Genomic DNA, 17,958 nt, shown 5'->3' with positions numbered 1-17,958 from the left:
TTCCTCACCGCAGAAAACTTAATGGAGACTTACTTCAGCACTTCAAAAATCTGTGATTTCATTGGTAAGAACACTCCCTTCAATGACACATTTTTGTAATGGTAAGAAGGGTGGGGCTTTTTTTTTTTTAACTGTTTTCTCTCTGAGTGGTTCTCAGCACTGAGGTAAATCAAGTGCCTTTAATGAGTCTTGCCTGTGTTTCTTCAATTGAATCAAGAGTCTGATGACCTGCTTAAGAAACAAGGAATCCCAGTTCACACATGGGTTTGAGTGGCATGGCTGTGATGCCCCCTGACCCTGAGATGGGTATATATGATCTGAAGCTGGTGTTTTGTTTTGGGGCTCTCACTCACTGGAAGAGTGTCATGTGACTTGACCAGACGAGACTCTGGGTAGCCATCGCAAAGCCTCCAGCTTTGAAAGCCCACATGTTGATGCTTCTCTCTCTCAGGCAATTGCATGTATTGCTATAGTTAGAAAGTTAGAAGCCTGTCTACTGGTTGGTATATTTGTTCTGTTTATACAATGTATGCTTGTAATTTCTGTTTATATACTCTCTGAAGTTCAGGGTGCTGGCCTTTTCCCCTGAAGTGATTGATATATGTATGTTTAACTACAGTAAGACTGTAAACCCCTTAAAGTATTTTCCTTAGAAAAGCAGATCAAAGAACCTGTCTAGCCACCCTCCTGTGTGCTGGTGTTTTTGGTCTTGCTATTGGTCTTAGCCCCCCCCCCCCCACAGCAGCTGCTAGCAACACTGTTGTTACAATATTGCAACCTCTCTTTCACTTGGAGATGAACTCTGAAAGTTGTTGCCAAAAAAAAAATGACCCAGTAGCTAGCCTGGTGATGAGCCTCTCATATCTGGTTAGATTGCAGCTCAGACAACATACATGTACACACAATTTGGTACTAAATGAAACAAGTGAAAACAAATGAATTAATGAATGCAAAATCTCTTACAAATAAAGACTATAAAAAATTTAAGAGAGTTAGCATTATCCTGTGGTCTGTAACTAAATACACAATAAGAACCAAAGGGCTTCACAAGTCAGGACACTAAGACATTCACTTTAATTTTTTTGTTGGGGGGGAGGGGGAATGTCTGGGCCTATGACTTCATCAATGTATGGAATTCCCAGTATGGAAACTCTGTCTAACAAAGCAGACTGGCACGCAGTCTATAACTTAGTTTTATAGAGGTGCCAAGGAGAATGAGAAGTTAAGTGATTTGCCAGTGGTCACACATATCAGAAGCAAATCTTGAACCCAGATTTTCCTGAATCCTCCAAGAGCAGTCTCTCACATCCTGAGAATGAGAGTCAGTGTATATTAGAAAAAAGGCCATCCTCTTGTCCAACCCTCTACCCACTAGATCATGCTATCTTCATACAAACAGCAGTTTACTAAGGTGGATATGCCATGGATAAAAAATTGTGGGGGAAAAAATATAGTAGATATTCATAGAGTGACATAGTAGATAGAGCTGACCTCAAAGCCAGGAAGCCCTAGGTTCAAGTTCTACCTCTGACAGATTGACTGGCTGTGTGACCCTGGGCAACTCATCTGACTTTCTCAGGACTCTAGGTAACTGTCTAAGACTAAGTTGCGGAGAAAATACTGACCTGAATTGGTCAAGGGAGTTTCCTCTACCAATTAAATCACAGGTCCATCCCTATTCCTATCTTTCTTGAACCTAATTTTCTTTGGCATCACCAAATTACTGAGGCTTTTATTGAAGCAGATTACATGAAATATAAAAATCAAACACAATCACTTAATTTTATACATTCCACCGACTCTCCCCATTTACTCCCATCCCTTTGCCTCTGAAACCTCCCTAACACACTCATCACAATAGTTTAAATGTCCAGACCTTTATTCTAAACCATTTCAGATGTAATTTTTTCTAAATATATTACATACTTACCTGTTTCTTAAATTGAGCATACTGAACATAATCTCTCATAATGTTTTAAGAAGATGCTGGGCTTATACAGTTACAACTTCAAAGGCTACTGAGGTATGAAGGGCTATTCTCTCTATACTGAAAGGCACTAGCCTATATTATTTTAATTAATACCTACTTTTTAAACCTTTTTGTTTCTTCTCTTATAATCAAGGCTGTTAGCTGTCATTTCTCACTATTGTACATGTACCTGCCTTTATAGGTACTTACCCGATTTAACTTCTAATTTGCTGCTTCTAATTAACTAACTAAACAAATTAGTAAGCTTCTTAGTACTATGCTTGTATAAGCAAAGAGTCTGAGAGAGTGCTCAAGAAGCTCTCCCAAAGAGCAAAGTATGTTACCTTTATGGTGTCTATTTTGACTACACTTTTGCTTACTTTCTAATTTTTGGCCACATTCATGGTAATTGAGGCTGCCTAATAAGTGACTAATACTATCATATACAAATATAGGTATGTTGAGAAAGGATGTGCTTCCTGAAACAAAAATTTAACGTTTTTCTGAGGGAAGAAGAGAGCTAAAACAAAAACAACTAAGAATAAGATCAGGAATACACCAAGATATTTACATTTTTCAATCTTTCTTAGTCTGTTTAGTCTTTGTCACAATCTCATTAAGAAAGTAATTTTACAAATTATGCAGTAACTTTAGTGCTGCCTTTCCCAGATATTTTTAAAGTTCAAATTATATTATTACTCTAAGACTTGCCTAAATATTAAATGTCATACTTAAATTATTTAAAACAAAAAAAGATGCTGCCTTTATGGAATTACATATTTGGCATTTACAAGACTCCACATGTATTTTACACAGAATTAAAAAAATGTTTTGATACGATTTTTGTGACAACGTAGTAATATGTAGTTAGCTAGAATCAAATCCTGAATACTAACTTCTTAGATGAATCACTAACATAATACTTTTAAAAGCAAATAAATGTGTACAAAGTACCTTTTACTTATGCCCCTTTTATTAGTCTCAAACATATTATAAATATTTCTACAGATTCCTTATCAAAATAATCTGTTTTTTAAAAGTTTAAGATTTCTTTAAATCCATCCCTCAAAATGTACTCATTCCAGCATTCTCATAGATGATTTCCATAAGATAGTCCAGAAACTGACAGCATAAAGTCAGCAAGATTCCATTTTTTTAAAATGTGGGTTGAGAAGGTGAATGATTTATAAATTAGAATCAGTCTAAGTAATAACAAGAAAATTTAGAATTAATGAGTTTTCATCCTTTAACAAATTTAAGTCAGATAAGAACATTACATACCAACTCACAATTAGGAAACTGGTATTTCCAATTACTGTATTAGTATTTCCAAGTATTGTAGTTCAAGTACTGAAGAATTATCACATCAGTTACATATACACTTTTCTTATTTCTATCGCTTTGCTAAATTTCTGACACACTACTACTATGTAAGAACATTACACCTGTTAGCATTATGGGGTCTTTTTCTTTTTAAAAATTTAATCAAATTAGCTAATAAAAGACATTAAAATTCTTATTATTGGATAATAACCAGGGTTAGACTAGTTCTACCTATGAAGTAAAGCATTCTCAAGGTGACTAGGGGGCAAAATTTCTACGCTGAAGAGATAGGAAGATGCTAAGAATCAGTGAAACAATATGTTTCTTCATTTTCTATAGGTTGTGAATTTAGTTCCAGAATGAACTAACGTAAGCATCAGGCCACCAATATTCCCCTCAATTTCTTGCTAGCACAGTCTGACCCTGATGATGACCTAAAAGCTCTTTTTAGAAATATATTTACATACATGCAAATACACATACACATGTGTGTATGTGCAAATATGTGTGTATGCGTACATAAATATGAATGTAGGAGGAGGGGTTCATGCGCCATTTCTTTGCCTCTCTCCACCCAAGCTGCATTAACAACATGCTCCAAAATGCCTGTGGGACCATTTCCCTATCCCAAACAGAAATTCTAATGAATTTATAATGAATAGGTGGAAAAACCCAAGAAGGCCTGAACTTGCCTGGGTCTTGCCAAGAAAGTCTTATTTAAAATGGGTAGAATGACATTTTTAGGAATCACCTCTTTAAGCTTTTATTATATCCAGAAAATAATAGCAATGTGCCAACGGACAGATGAAATGAGACTAAGATGACCTATCTGCAGCCTGCTGAGGATGTAAGGCCAGACCACATACTGTAAAAATTTTTTCACCTTCAATGGAGAGTTTGCTATGGACAGGACTTTAATAATCAAAATTAAAAAGACATGATTATTAGACAAATATGTACTAAAAAGAATGAACTGTAGTGAGAAAAATTCTCCCACTGCTATTTCAACAGTTTCCTGATACGACTAAATTCCAGATATGGTCTTAACACAAACTAATAATGTGCAAATATGCAAGAACTTTATTGATGTTACTTTGAAATTTTTACCAAAATGCTAGGCATAAAATCTTCCTCGTTACAGATTCCCAAATTATTACCTTTAGCTGGAACCCTGTTTCATTCACTGTCTCCTTCCAGTTATTTTCCTAAAAAACAAAGCTATATTTTAGTTGTCATAACTATTACAAAACAAACAAAAAACACCCAATGCTAATACTGAACTTTCTTCCCAGGAAGAGATAGTAAAAAGAGAAATTCTTGATTTAAAAATTAAATACTCTATCACCATACAGAATCCAAAAGAGACTCAAGGAAGACCCAAATTCTTATACACTTATATTCTAAATGACTGCATCAGAAAAAGCAAGAGACATTGAACTATTTCCTATTAGGTAGGCAATATCAGTAAATACCTTCAGTAGTTCAATGAACTCAAAGTTTCAGCAAAAAGCAATGATGCAGGACACTCATTAAAAATAAAAAGATCAACCAGGCAAAGATGCTTCCAAATGTCTCCAGAAAATAAAAGGACTAAATGTGATGTGAAATAAAATACCTGTGTTAAAAACAAATAGAAGATTTTGTCTTCAGAAAGGACAGAATGTGAAGCCACTCTTAAAAGAAAGGTTTCCAAACCAATTCTTCGTCTTTCCACAAAATCAGGATCCATATTGTCTGCAGAGAGTTTATGCCAAACGAATTCTGCCTATGTAAGTAAATCAATTACTAATTAAGAAGAGCTTCAAAGCTAATTAAAATTAAAAACAAAACCAAAAGAATATACACAATTATTACAACTATATAAATGAAGTTTACCTTAAATTTCAATAAAACTCAGATCAAAATACTGGACAACAATGGTACCAATTTCTAAAATAAACATGTACCCTTTCTTTTAATCACTGGTAAACTACTAAAGTATAAAGACGTAAATATTCCATCAGTCAAGCTCACTGGTTTATGCTCACTTGCTTTACTGTTTTGGGGGATAGTACACTGTAATGGAAGCAACTCAGAATATGCTAGAATTCTAGATAATGTGTCAAGACAAAATTTATCAAAAAGAATTAAATAGAAATTTATGTTGCAGAAACAAAAACTATTAACTTCTTACCCTCTTTTCAGGCAGAGGTGGGACAACAATATGTGGATAGTAAACTAGCAAATAGTTTCTCAATAATTCAAATTCGCTATACCGTCTCCAGAGAGAGTCTGTAAGAACACTCTGGCCATCACTTGGTTCAACTGATCTAGGAAGGAAATAAAAAAGGGAATGTTAAAAAAAGATGACTTCAGAACTTACCACAAAAACCCTAGTTGAACTTATGTCAGACAAAACCTCAAAAAAAAAAAGTTAATAGGGACTCCTTAGTAAAGACATTTTAAAATACTCTTAAAAAACAACTCAGTTAATCTAAAAGAATAGATTGCAGAATATGGTAAAAAGCTCATTTATCTAGTATTATTTCCACGAATGTCCTTATCACTACAGTAAAATAGTAACAATTGACTTTAATAATGACCAAGATAATTTCAAATTGGAATTTCAACATCCCAATTCAAATAAACCCAATCCATGGGAATATACATTTCCAGCAAAGTGTTAAAATTAACTTTAAAAACAGAGAATCAAAGTTCAATTTTAATTTTACCCAATATCCAGGTCAAGGTACCACAAATTAGGAAGAAGTATTTCAATCTAATCTAAGCATCATATGTGTCAGCATTCTTCCAAATTCTCCAAGGAGAAATGTTTTAATCTTATAGAGCTGGCAATCAATGTTTCACCGACAGAAGTTTTCACATGAGGTTAAATAGGAAAAGCAAGATCTAACACATACATGTTGCAAAAAAATTAAAATATAGTTTTAACAATAATTTTCAATGATGCCAACTCAGTACAACTACCACTGGAAATGGCATAATTTTCAACATTGTTGGAACACCGATTTTTTCTGAGCTCTGAAATATTAACTCAATATAATAATTAATATAAATTACCCCCAAACCTTAAATAAAGCCATGGAATACAAAGGGAGGTTAAAACAATATTAGATAAATTACAATACTACCTAAATTAATTTACTTATTCAGAGCCATACCAATCTACCAAAGGACTATGTTATCGAACTAGAAAAAATAATGAAATTCATCTAGCGTACAGAAAAAAAAAAATCAAGAACCTCAAAGGAAGTACTGAAAAAAAAGTAGGAAATGAGGGGGCCTAACAATAAATATCAAAATGATTCGGTACTGTATAGTAAGTAGAAAGATTAATTAATGGAACACATCAGATACACAAAATACCAAAGCAAATGAACCTAATAATAGCCTAATGTTCCATAAATTCAAAGGACTCAACTACTGGAATGGGAACTCACTAGCTGACAAAAACCGCTAAGAAAAATGGACAGGAATCTGGCTGAAATTAGATTTAGACTAACACCTCAAACCATACACCAAGATATACTCCAAATGGATACGTGACGTAGATATAAAAGGTCACATCATAAGCAAATCAGAGTACGGAAGAAATTGCTTTTGAGATCTAAGATAGGGAAAGAATTCATGACTACACAATTCTGTAAGACTTAAGAATTCTGATCAACACAATGATATATACTTATGATGAATAATGCTACCTACCTCCAGATGTGCTAGACTACATGTGCAGAATGAGACACACATTTTTATATGTGGCCAATACAGACATCTGCTTTGTGTGATTATGCATACTTATGAAGGAGAGGGTGGGGAGAAAAAAATTTAAAAATATATATGTATATGTGCATGCATACATATACACATACACACACAAATACATATTAAAAATAAGCTATGGGAGGCCTTAGGGCCATGAATAATCGAGCTGTGGCGGTTACCAGATTTCTCAACCCACAAACACCAAAGAGAAGGTTAGCGGGAAACTGCGGGATCCAGTTCAGAGTGGTCCAGCTGCCAGCTCTGGGGGTGGAGGAAGTGGTGCAGCCATGGGGGTGGTAGCAGCAGCAGAAAGCTCCTGAGGCTGCTTCCAGAGCACCAGCGTCAGCCGCTTCCCCAGTCCCTGGCTCACACAGTGGGAGGAATCTAGCAGCAGATCAGAGTGGGAGTGCAAGGAGTGCTTTGTGGGCACAAAGGCAGATTCTGTTGCTGTGCTCTGCTTGGATCTGGATTGTGGTCCTGGCTGGTGGTTCTGGGGGGAGGAGGAGCACTGCTGGGACAGAGCCTGGGGTAACCGGGGAGTAGAAGTAGCTCTGAAAACAGCAGTGCTTGGACCCTAAAGCTTGGGACAAAGTACTCTCTACTCTACAAGCAGTCATATCCTGACAGAAAGCTCAAGGGTCACGTAGTTGGCTGGGAACATGAACAGGCAGAGAAAACAAACTCAGACTCAAACTCTAGATTTCTTTTTTGGTGACAAAGAAAACCAAAACATACAGCCAGAAGAAGTCAACAAAGTCAAAGAGCCTACATCAAAAGCCTCCAAGAAAAATATGAATTGGTCTCAGGCTACGGAAAAGCTCAAAAAGGATTTGGAAAAGCAAGTAAGAGAAGTAGAGGAAAAATTGGAAAGAGAAATGAAGGTGATGCAAGAAAATCATGAAAAACAAGTCAATGACTTGCTGAAGGAGACCCCAAAAATACTGAAGAAAACAACACCTTAAAGAATAGACTAACCCAAATGGCAAAAGAGCTCCAAAAAGCCAATGAGGAGAAGAATGCCTTGAAAGGCAGAATTACCCAAATGGAAAAGGAGGTCCAAAAGACCACTGAAGAAAATACCACCTTAAAAATGAGACTGGAGCAAGTGGAAGCTAATGACTTTATGAGAAATCAAGATATTATAAAACAGAACCAAAGGAATGAAAAATGGAAGACAATGTGAAATACCTCATTGGAAAAATCACTGACCTGGAGAATAGATCCAGGAGAGATGATTTAAAAATTACTGGACTACCTGAAAGCCATGACCAAAAAAAGAGCCTAGATATCATCTTTCAAGAAATTATCAAGGACAGCTGCCCTGATATTCTTGAACCAGGGGGTAAAACACAAACTGAAAGAATCCACTAATCGCCTCTTCAAAAAGATCCCAAAAAGAAAACTCCTAGGAATATTGTTGCCCAATTCCAGAGTTTCCAGGTCAAGGAGAAAATACTGCAAGCAGCCAGAAAGAAACAATTTGAGTACTGTGGAAACACAATCAGAATAACACAAGATCTAGCAGCTTCTACATTAAGAGATCAAAGGGCCTAGAATATGATATTCCAGAGGTCAAAGGAGCTAGGATTAAAACCCAGAATCACCTTCCCAGCAAAACTGAGTATGATGCTCCAAGGCAAAATAAAGACTTTCAAGAAAATAGAGGACTTTCAAGCTTTCTCAAGGAAAAGACCGGAGCTGAATAGAAAATTTGACTTTCAAATACAAGAATGAAGAGAAGCATGAAAAGGTAAACAAGAAAGAGAATTCATAAAGAACTTACTAAAGTTGAACTGTTTATGTTTACATTCCTACATGGAAAGATGATGTGTGTAATTCATGAGACCTTTCTCAGTATTAGGGTAGTTGAAGGAAATGTAGACAGAGGGCACAAGATGAGTTGAATATGAAGGGATGATATCTAAAAAAATGAAATAAATGTAAGGGGTGAGACAGGAATATATTGAGAGAGGGAGAAAGGCAGAGATAGAATGGGGTAAATTATCTCACATAAAAGTGGCAAGAAAAAGCAGTTCTGTTGGAAGGGAAGAAGGGGCTGGTGAGGGGGAATGAGTGAATCTTTCTCTCATCATCAGATTCAACTTGAGGAGGGAATAACTCAATTGGGTATCTTGTCCCACAGGAAAGTAAGGGGAAGGGGATAAAAAAAAGGGGGGATGATAGAAGGGAGGGCAGATAGGGGGAGGAGGTAATCAAAACCAAACACTTTTGAAAAGGGACAGGGTCAAGGGAAATAATTGAATAAAGGGGGCAGGATAGGATGGAAGGAAATAGTTAGCCTTTCATGACATAAGAATTGTGAAAGTGTTTTACTTAATGATACATGTGTGATCTATGTTGAATTGCTTGTCTTCCTGGGGAGGGTGGGTGGGAAGGGAAGAGGGGAGAAAATTTGGAACTCAAAGTTTTAAAAGCAGATGCTCAAAAAAAAAAAAAAAGCTGTTTTTTGCATGCAGCTGGGAAACAAGATATACAGGGAATGGGGCATAGAAATCTATCATGCCCTACAAGAAAGTAAGGGGAAAGCGGATTGGGGGCGGAGGGAGGGAGAGATGGGGTGACAGAAGGGAGGGCTGACTGGGGAAGGAGGCAATCAGAATATATGCATCTCGGAATGGGGGGGAGGGTAGAAAGGAAAGAAAATTTGTAACTCAAAATCTTGTGCAAATCAATGTTGAAAACTAAAATATTAAATAAAAGTGATAAAAAAATTTTAAAAATAAGCTATGGAATAAAACAGAAATTTTCACTTATATAAAGCAATATATCAAAAACGATAAATAATAAAATGGGAAAAATAAACAGTAAATACAGCTTCTGTATTAAGAACGTACAAAAATTCTTAAGATATAACCAGTCTTTAAAAATATTCTCACAAAGTTCAACTGACAGTAGGCTTAAGCTTTAAATACATTTGGGCTAACACCAAGTTCACGTTATTTCGTTTCAGTGCCAGCAGGATCCACATTTGCCAATATACAGCCAAACAAATGGTGACCCAGGAACATTACACTTGAGATGTAGTTTGTCTGCTTTAGAAGGCTAATTACAAATAGATTAAAAACATAAATTATAACTGACTCTTATGTGTACCCTACAGGAATCTTTTTTAAATGGAGTCTACACTTAACTGCATTTCATTTAAACTGGTAAGAATAAATCCTTAGTAGAATGTTTATGTAGCTTTCTACTCCAAAAAACTGTGTACTGGGGTAGAGAGCAAGCAAATTGAGGTTAGCCACTGGAAATACAAACATGAGAAAAAAACTAGTGAAAAAAACTTACAATTGGTTCTTTAGCTATTCATTCATTGAACATTTACTGGACTATGTGTAAGACTCAAAACATTGTGCTAACCTTTAGTGATTTTAGGATGAGGATTAAATGATTTTTTTCCTATGTAGATATCGTTAACCCTTTTAAGTGCTTCTCCCTCCTAATCTGGAGATACAGTACATGCATACAGTTTCTAACAAATTTCAACAACTTATTCGGTGGAGTAAGCTCCTATCCTATCCTATCCTCCCTATTTCCATGTTACTTGAGGCACTTTCCTTATTCTCATACTTATTCAAAAAAGAATTCTGGATTTAGAAATCAAATAACCTCCATGAAAATCACAACTCTGCTCTGTCTATTAACATGGAAGTATTTAGTTCCTATACAAGTACCAACTTATTTCTTAATATCCAACCTATAAATTAACATGAACAAAACATCCTGTACCATGCTGAGCTTGAGAAGAGAGAGAACAAAAATGATTCTTCAGACAATTGAAATTCCTTCTTACTAGGTGGCCAAGAGTCAATGTAGGGTTTCACTCAAGAGACAGTTCAGGTGCTTTTCTAATGAATTCCTTTGCTATTAGCCTGTCAGCTTAAATAGTATCAAACCTATAGAGAAGGCAGTATGGTACAATGGAAAGAGCAATAGCTCTGGAGCCCGAGGGCCTGGATTCAAATCCCAGCACTGACAATTACTGCTGGTATAACCTTGGGAGAGTCATTTAACCTCTGAGGTTCCTTTCAGCTCTAAACTTAATACTATATCATAGGATGAATCTTTCTGTAGGTTAGCTAGAAAACCCAATTACCTTTTGTGTTATTACTATAGAAAAAAATGTGTTCTAAGTTGCCAAAAAAAAACCTTTTAATTTTTAGAACACATTCTACAGACCTACTACCACCAAAAGAATAAATTCTCCAAGAGTTACTTCCTTCAGGAAACACATTAGTTAAAAAAGGCTCAGCTGCTTAAGCCTTAAAGGTTGTCCTCCATTATTCTTTTCAGGTTTTTCTTTTTTACCTTTTTGTCACAATTGACCTAAGCTCTAATCAATCTCCATTTGTCGCTACAAATTTCTACCTAGCACACTTCAAGACTTCTATTTGTAAGCTGATCCATGTTCCAATTGGGTTGACCCTAGCACTATTTCACATATGACTGGAACCAGGTCTGAGCAAAGTATGTATATGTTAAAAGACTCTATGTCCTCATATAACCCACTCTACACAAAGCAAAAAAAAAGAAAATCTTCCCCACTAACATATTTAAAAACATGCTAAAATATTAAGAACAAATTCAAATAGTTAATTGAAATATTATATCTGAAAAAGATTCTTTTTGATTAACTGCTAAAAGAGCACAGACTTGCTATAACTTTTATAACTCACCTGGTCTCAATGAGGTAAGCTGTGTAAGTTTCTTGCATGTTCATGGCATTTTTTCCAGTCCGTTTTTCTGCTTCTGAAACAGTAATTTCAATTTTCTTCGACCAAAAACTACCTTCTGTCATCTAACCAAAACCAAGGGGAAAAATAAAATTTTCACATTAGTAACAAAGAAAAAATAAACAAACACATAACATAGGAACATAGTGAAGCCATTTTTGAGACTCTAAATATAAAACCTTTCAGATTATAAGCATAAATCTTTCAGACTAGCTTGTTTTATCTTTTATAAGAATAATTCTAACGCCCTTGTTTTTGGCGGGTAAACTATTAGCTCTTCTCGCCTCCCCTCCCCCCCACTCCCCTCTCCTGTCCCCACAAGAGATATCATGCCCTTACCTGAGGGTGTTCTACCCAAAGGAAGGTAAATTCTGATGGCTGAAACCCACCTAGTTATCTTGGAGTTTACTGGCTGGATTTTTTTCTTAAAGTCCATTCCTTAAACCAAATTCACTCTGGCTCTCATAGATTGGCCAACAATAGGGTCCTTGCCCAAGCAGCACTTAATGATTATTTTGGGGCCCCAGGTGGCTCAGAGTGAATGTAAATATTGTTTCTCTTTGGCTAGCAACCCTGAGGGTCTTCCCCTCTGGCTTGTTTTTTTTTTTTTTTTTAATTAATGGGGCTATCCCTAGACTCACCTCTTAATTAGGCCTAATTACTGAATAGGCATTGTTTCTCTCAAGATTGAGAACTGGGAAAAACATTAGCTTAAAATGTAGCTGGCACTACATCCTGGGACATCTCCAGTCCTCTTGATCTACATCTGGCCACTAGACCCAGATGGCTCTCAAGGAGAAAGTGAGGCTAGTGACTTTGCACAGCCCTCCCCTCACTTCAATTCAATTGCAAGTTATGTTGTCATTTTCTTTGATGAAGGACCCTCCCCCCACACACAGAAAAAAACCTGGCAGTCATATTACTATCATTAATGGATTAGACATAAAGTAAATTTTTTTGAAACCTAATTATCACTTACCATGTTTTCAGTTACTAAAATTAAATGATTCAAATCACTGACCAAAATCAGAAATCCTCTTTATTGCTATGAAAGTGTACATAGAAATTTATGTTATCCAACCTGGAAAAACCTACACAACATAATGCTGAGTGAGCGGAGCAGAGCTAGCAGAACATTATACACAACCACAGATATATGGATTCTGTGAGGACTAACCCTGACAGATTGCTCGTCTCAGCAACACAAGGTACAAAGACAACTCCAAAGGACTCACGATGGAGAATGCTATCTACATCCAGAGAAAGAACTATGAAGTATGAATGCAGACTGAGGCACACTTCATGCTAGCCTTTCCTCCCCCCCCCTTTTTTTTCTTTTTCTCTCTTTTGTTTTTGGGTTGGTTTTGGGGTTTTTTTGGTCCTGTTTCTTCTTTCTCGTGATTCATTTCATTGGGCAAAATTCTTCTCCATAACTTGACTAGTGTGTAAATTAATTCAATGCGAAGTTATACATGAAGTTATATGGGATACCACGCCGTCTTGGGGAGGGAGGGGGAGAGGGAAGGAAGAAAATCTGGAACTCAAAATTGTGTGGAGCCGAGTGTTGTAAACTAAAAATAAAAAAAAAATTAAAAAAAAGAAAGAAATTTATGTTATCTTCCTTGGCCTACTCAAAGTTGGTAAGATTTGTTACACAGTATTTACAAATGACAAGTGATTCTTATAGGTATCAATTTTAAACTTATTTAAGTAATTTATTTTTTCTCACAACAACTACAACAAAAATTGGGACTCAAAAAGTTCAGATAAAAACCATATTCACCAGAAAGGAAGGTTTCTCCCTCCTTCTCCCAAAATAGCTTAACAATCAGGATAGTCTTAAATTCCAGTAAGTTTTTGCAGATTGTGCTGCAACAGTTAACAGGGATAAATCATTGCACCCACTCTAGGAATCCTGTCATCTGCTCTCCCCATTCTGAATTCTGCCCTGCGGCTAAACTGTTCTAACTGATGAATACAAATTCAGCCAACACACTGCATCTTCCTTGGAACTCTCCAACACACCTTCCTTCCCCAGGAAACTCATCATTAGGAAATTTCATTATCCTGTAAGATTGAATACACCTGGTACTCATATGTCATCAGTACCCTCTGCCCTTCTGATTAGATCCCCGCCTGGGCTTGGCAAAGAGTAGGCACGTAATAAATGTGTAATGACTGTCAGCTGGACAGACAAAAGGTAGAAAGGCATAGCAGTGAGAGATGCAGTATCATGTATGAGGAGCCACAAAATGGCCCATTTAGCTGGACCACAGCATCTGTAGAGAGCAATAACATTCAACAAGGCTAGAAAGGTGTTTTGGGTAAGGGTATGAAAGACTTTAAAGGTCAAACAGGACTATATTTGATCTTGAAGGTGACCAATGAATGAATGAAAGAAAACGAATTTATTAAGTGCTCAGTTTTGCCAAGCATTGTACTTAACACTGGGAATAAAAACAGAATAACCAGATAGTCTTTCCTCTCAAAGACTTCACAACTGGTAGAGACAACACATAAAAGTTCACTGGCAAGGCAGATGAAAAAGCCCTAAAGTCCTAAGGGTGCAATAGCAGATCAGATGGCAAGGCCTACGGGTGTTTAGGAAATAAAGGCAGGGCCTGGAGGACTTTAGGAGGAAGTGAAAGGCCAAATGGTAATGCCCAGTAAACCTCCATGTTTACCTGAGGGATTAGAGTTGGTAACTCACATGTTATCTAAACCAGGGCTGTCCAACCTTAGGTTTTTATTGAAACAATAGACAATATATTTTAATTTTCCATTTTAGTGAGAGCTCTGCTGTAGCTCGGCTTTGTTTACTAAAGCATTTATGTAAATTTCTACGCTTGTAGGCTGGCCACATTTTGGACAGCCCTTATCTAAACCATAAGAAGTAAAGGGAAGGAGGACTCCTTCCCCCTCCAATAGCAGCAGACCTTCTGGCCCTGCAGCTATCCAAGATGGGTTCTGAGAAGCCACTAGTGGTAGGTAACCACTACAATTTACTAAGTGAGGGAGTAATATGGTCAGTCTTGCATTTTAGGACAATCGGACAACAGTGCGAAGGACGGACTGCGGAAGGAAAAAGACCTGAGATAGGGAGACCTACTGGGAAGTTATGAAAATTGCCTAGGACTGTGCTGTCCGGAGCAAGATGGGCTGCAATCTAATCTCAAGGAGATAGCCAATCACGTGCTTGTCCCCAAAACAACTACACCCTCCCGCATACGCCATCACTCAATGTTCCCCCACTTTGCCCCCTCCCACCACTAGCCTCTAGCTCTAATGTAACTAGGACCCAGGCACCTATAACAGGCAAAATTCTTTGGCTCCCACAATCATCTATATACCTTTCCCTTCAGGTCACCTCATGACTACAGCTGGCACCACTGAGTAGGTGGGCTCTGGGGCTTCTGATGAGGGGGCATGATCATTCTAACCTCTCAGCTTTTATTATCCTTGATCCCTGATATTATTCTTAACTCCTCACTCTCCCTTACCCCTACATATTCTATAATTTACCAAATCTTGCTGTTTCTACCTCCATGACATCTCTCCTATCTATCCTCTTCTCACTGCTTAAAAATTCACCAGTTCCTCATTACCTCACCTGGATTATTGCAACAGCCTCTTAATGGGAATCCCTACCTCAAATGACTCTACTTTCCAATCCATCTTCCATAAAGCCCCCAGTGTTTTTTCCTAAAGTGCAAGTCTAACCACATCACTGTTCTACTCAAACTCCACTGGCTCAGAATTGACTCTAGGATCAAATGTTGAAATAAGTAATAATAATAATCTTCACCTCATCCTTTTTTTTTTTGCTTTTTGTGAAAGTTTTATGATGTACATTATTAGAATTAATATATGAATTTAAAAATAAGTATATACATGTTGACAGTGCATACCAACATGAGTGAGCAATCAAAACATTTTGGATACCACCAGTCCAGGTAAAAGGTAAAAGGGGCCTAAAATGGAGTGGTGGCCACATAAGTAGAGAAAAAGGCAGAAATGACATTAAGAAAGGACATTTGGCAACTGAATGGATATGTAGGGTTTGTGAGAGTAAAAAGTCAAGGATGACACTGAAGCTGCAAACTAAGAATGGTAGTGCTCTCAACAAAAATAAGCAAGTTCAAAAGAGATGTAAATTTTGGGGGAAAGACAATGAATTTAGTTTTGGGCATGCCGAGTTTGAGATGACTATGGGAATTCTACTCTGAAATGCCCACATAGACAGTTGGTGCTGTGGATATGGAGCTCAAGAGAGACAAAAGAGTTAGAAATATAAATCTGGAAATCATCAGTATAGAGCTGGTAATTAAACCAATCAATGTTAAGCTAATGAGGCCACCATGAGAGAATGCAGAGTTACACTGCAGTGGATGATCCATAGAAAGATGTCCGAAAAGTAGAAAGAGAACAAACACAGAGCAATTATGAAGACCCAGGGAGGAAAGAGTACCTAGAAGAAGGTGATCAATGTCAAATGCCACAAAGTCAAGAAAGATGAAGACTGAGAAAAGACCATCATATTTTGCAATTAAAAGAACAATCATGACACTAGAAAAGTCAATTTCAGTTGAGTGAGATCAGATGCCAGACTACAGAAAGTTTAGAAGAGTGTGAAAGCATACATAAAGCCTGCCAAAGAGTCTGACTGAGAGAGAGACAACAGTGAAGACAATCTGCTGTAGAATATGTAAGGGGATGGGATCAAAGTGCCATGTTGATGAGTTGGTCTTGGAAAAGATAATAAAGGACAATATCAAGGCGTTATGAAACAAAGAGAATAGGGAGCATACTCAAAGGTCTCTCCTAGTCCCACACCCCAATTTTATATGAATCCTACTAACCTACCTATTCCATTTCTCTACCCAATTTTCACTGCCAAACTTCTAAACATGTATCTACAATGCCCTCTAGTTTGCCACCCATTTACTTTTCAACCCCATTCTCCAGGTCTAAAACATCGGTTATCTTTGGATAAAAGGGATGAAAAGAACCAACTAGTTGCCAAATCCTGTTGATTCACCCTACAAAATCTCTTACATCTGTCATCATCTTTCTATTTTCACAGTCAGCACTCTGTTGTGAACTTGAGGAAATAATCTTGAAGCTAAGAGTATGGGAAATTAGTGACTGCCCCCCAGACCACCAACCCTCCTTCCAGCCAGGCCCCACACAGATAACACTGAAAGGATCAGCCCCTGTGGAGAAGGAATCTGCCATCCCTGCCATCACTAAGCGAACTGCCACCTACAGGTAAATCCAGAGCCCTGTGAATGGCACCACCCTCAGACCATCAGCCCAGCCCCAAAAGCTATTACCCAAGGGAATAATCCTTGTGAAGGGGCTTTCTCTCCCCCACTATCACCAACACCAACTGCTAATTACAAGCTCCCGTCCTCTTCAAAAATGAGGGATAAACAACAAAAAACAAGGAGGTGCGGCAACCCCAACCTCCTCAGCAGCTACAGTTACTCAAGACCCCCAAAAGAAAGTTTTATGACCCAAGTCCTCAGCACTGTCAAACAGTTCAAAATCGGAGCCCAAGATGATTTTCTTAACGTAAATGACAGTAGAGTTAGATGCATTACCATTTGCTTTGCCACTGAACACCCAAAAGACCATTGGCAGGGCCTTTTTATCTGACTTGCAGCAGAAACCTCCTCATCTGTTATCTTTCCCTTTATAATGTGACTTCCTTAAGGGCAGACACAGTCATGCTTACTTATTTGTATCCTCAACTTGGTAAATAATAAGCATTCAGGAGAGGGGTGGAAGAAAAAAGAAATAAGTATTTATATAGGACCTACTACATGTCAGGTACTATGGTAAGTATTTTACAAATATTATCTCATTTGATCCTCACAACAACGCTGGGAAGTAGGTAGGTGCTATGATTACCCCCATTTTACAGTTGAGGAAACTGAGGTATACAGAGGTTAAATGACTAGCCCAGGGTCATATAATTAGTGTCTGAAGCAGGCTGTGAATGCAGGTCTTCTCGGCTCCAGGACCTGCATATCCATCCATGGTACCCCCAGCTGCCTTTAAATAAATGTCTCTAAATGAATTCTAAAAGTCATTTTATATTCTATCTCTAGCACCTAGCACTGTAATACATATGAGTTTAATAAATGCTTT

General features: G+C 37.3%; 1 protein-coding gene across 2 annotated transcripts in view; it reads right to left on the bottom strand.

The window, feature by feature from the left end:
• Positions 1-17,958, bottom strand: part of SNX4 (sorting nexin 4) — a 96,943-nt gene that overhangs the window by 59,790 nt on the left and 19,195 nt on the right. For both annotated transcript variants that reach the window (XM_036746028.1, XM_036746029.1), the window contains exons 2-5: positions 11,749-11,870; positions 5,466-5,601; positions 4,908-5,057; positions 4,450-4,497 (exon numbers count right to left, since the gene is read on the bottom strand). In XM_036746028.1, coding sequence (XP_036601923.1) covers positions 4,450-4,497; positions 4,908-5,057; positions 5,466-5,601; positions 11,749-11,870 — 456 coding nt within the window. The remainder of the gene's footprint in view (positions 1-4,449; positions 4,498-4,907; positions 5,058-5,465; positions 5,602-11,748; positions 11,871-17,958) is intronic.

This window comes from Trichosurus vulpecula, chromosome 2, assembly GCF_011100635.1.
Source record: "Trichosurus vulpecula isolate mTriVul1 chromosome 2, mTriVul1.pri, whole genome shotgun sequence".
Lineage (NCBI taxonomy): Eukaryota > Metazoa > Chordata > Mammalia > Diprotodontia > Phalangeridae > Trichosurus > Trichosurus vulpecula.
The sequence above is the reverse complement of the archived record's forward strand: the minus strand, read 5'-3'. Positions and strand labels throughout refer to the sequence as shown.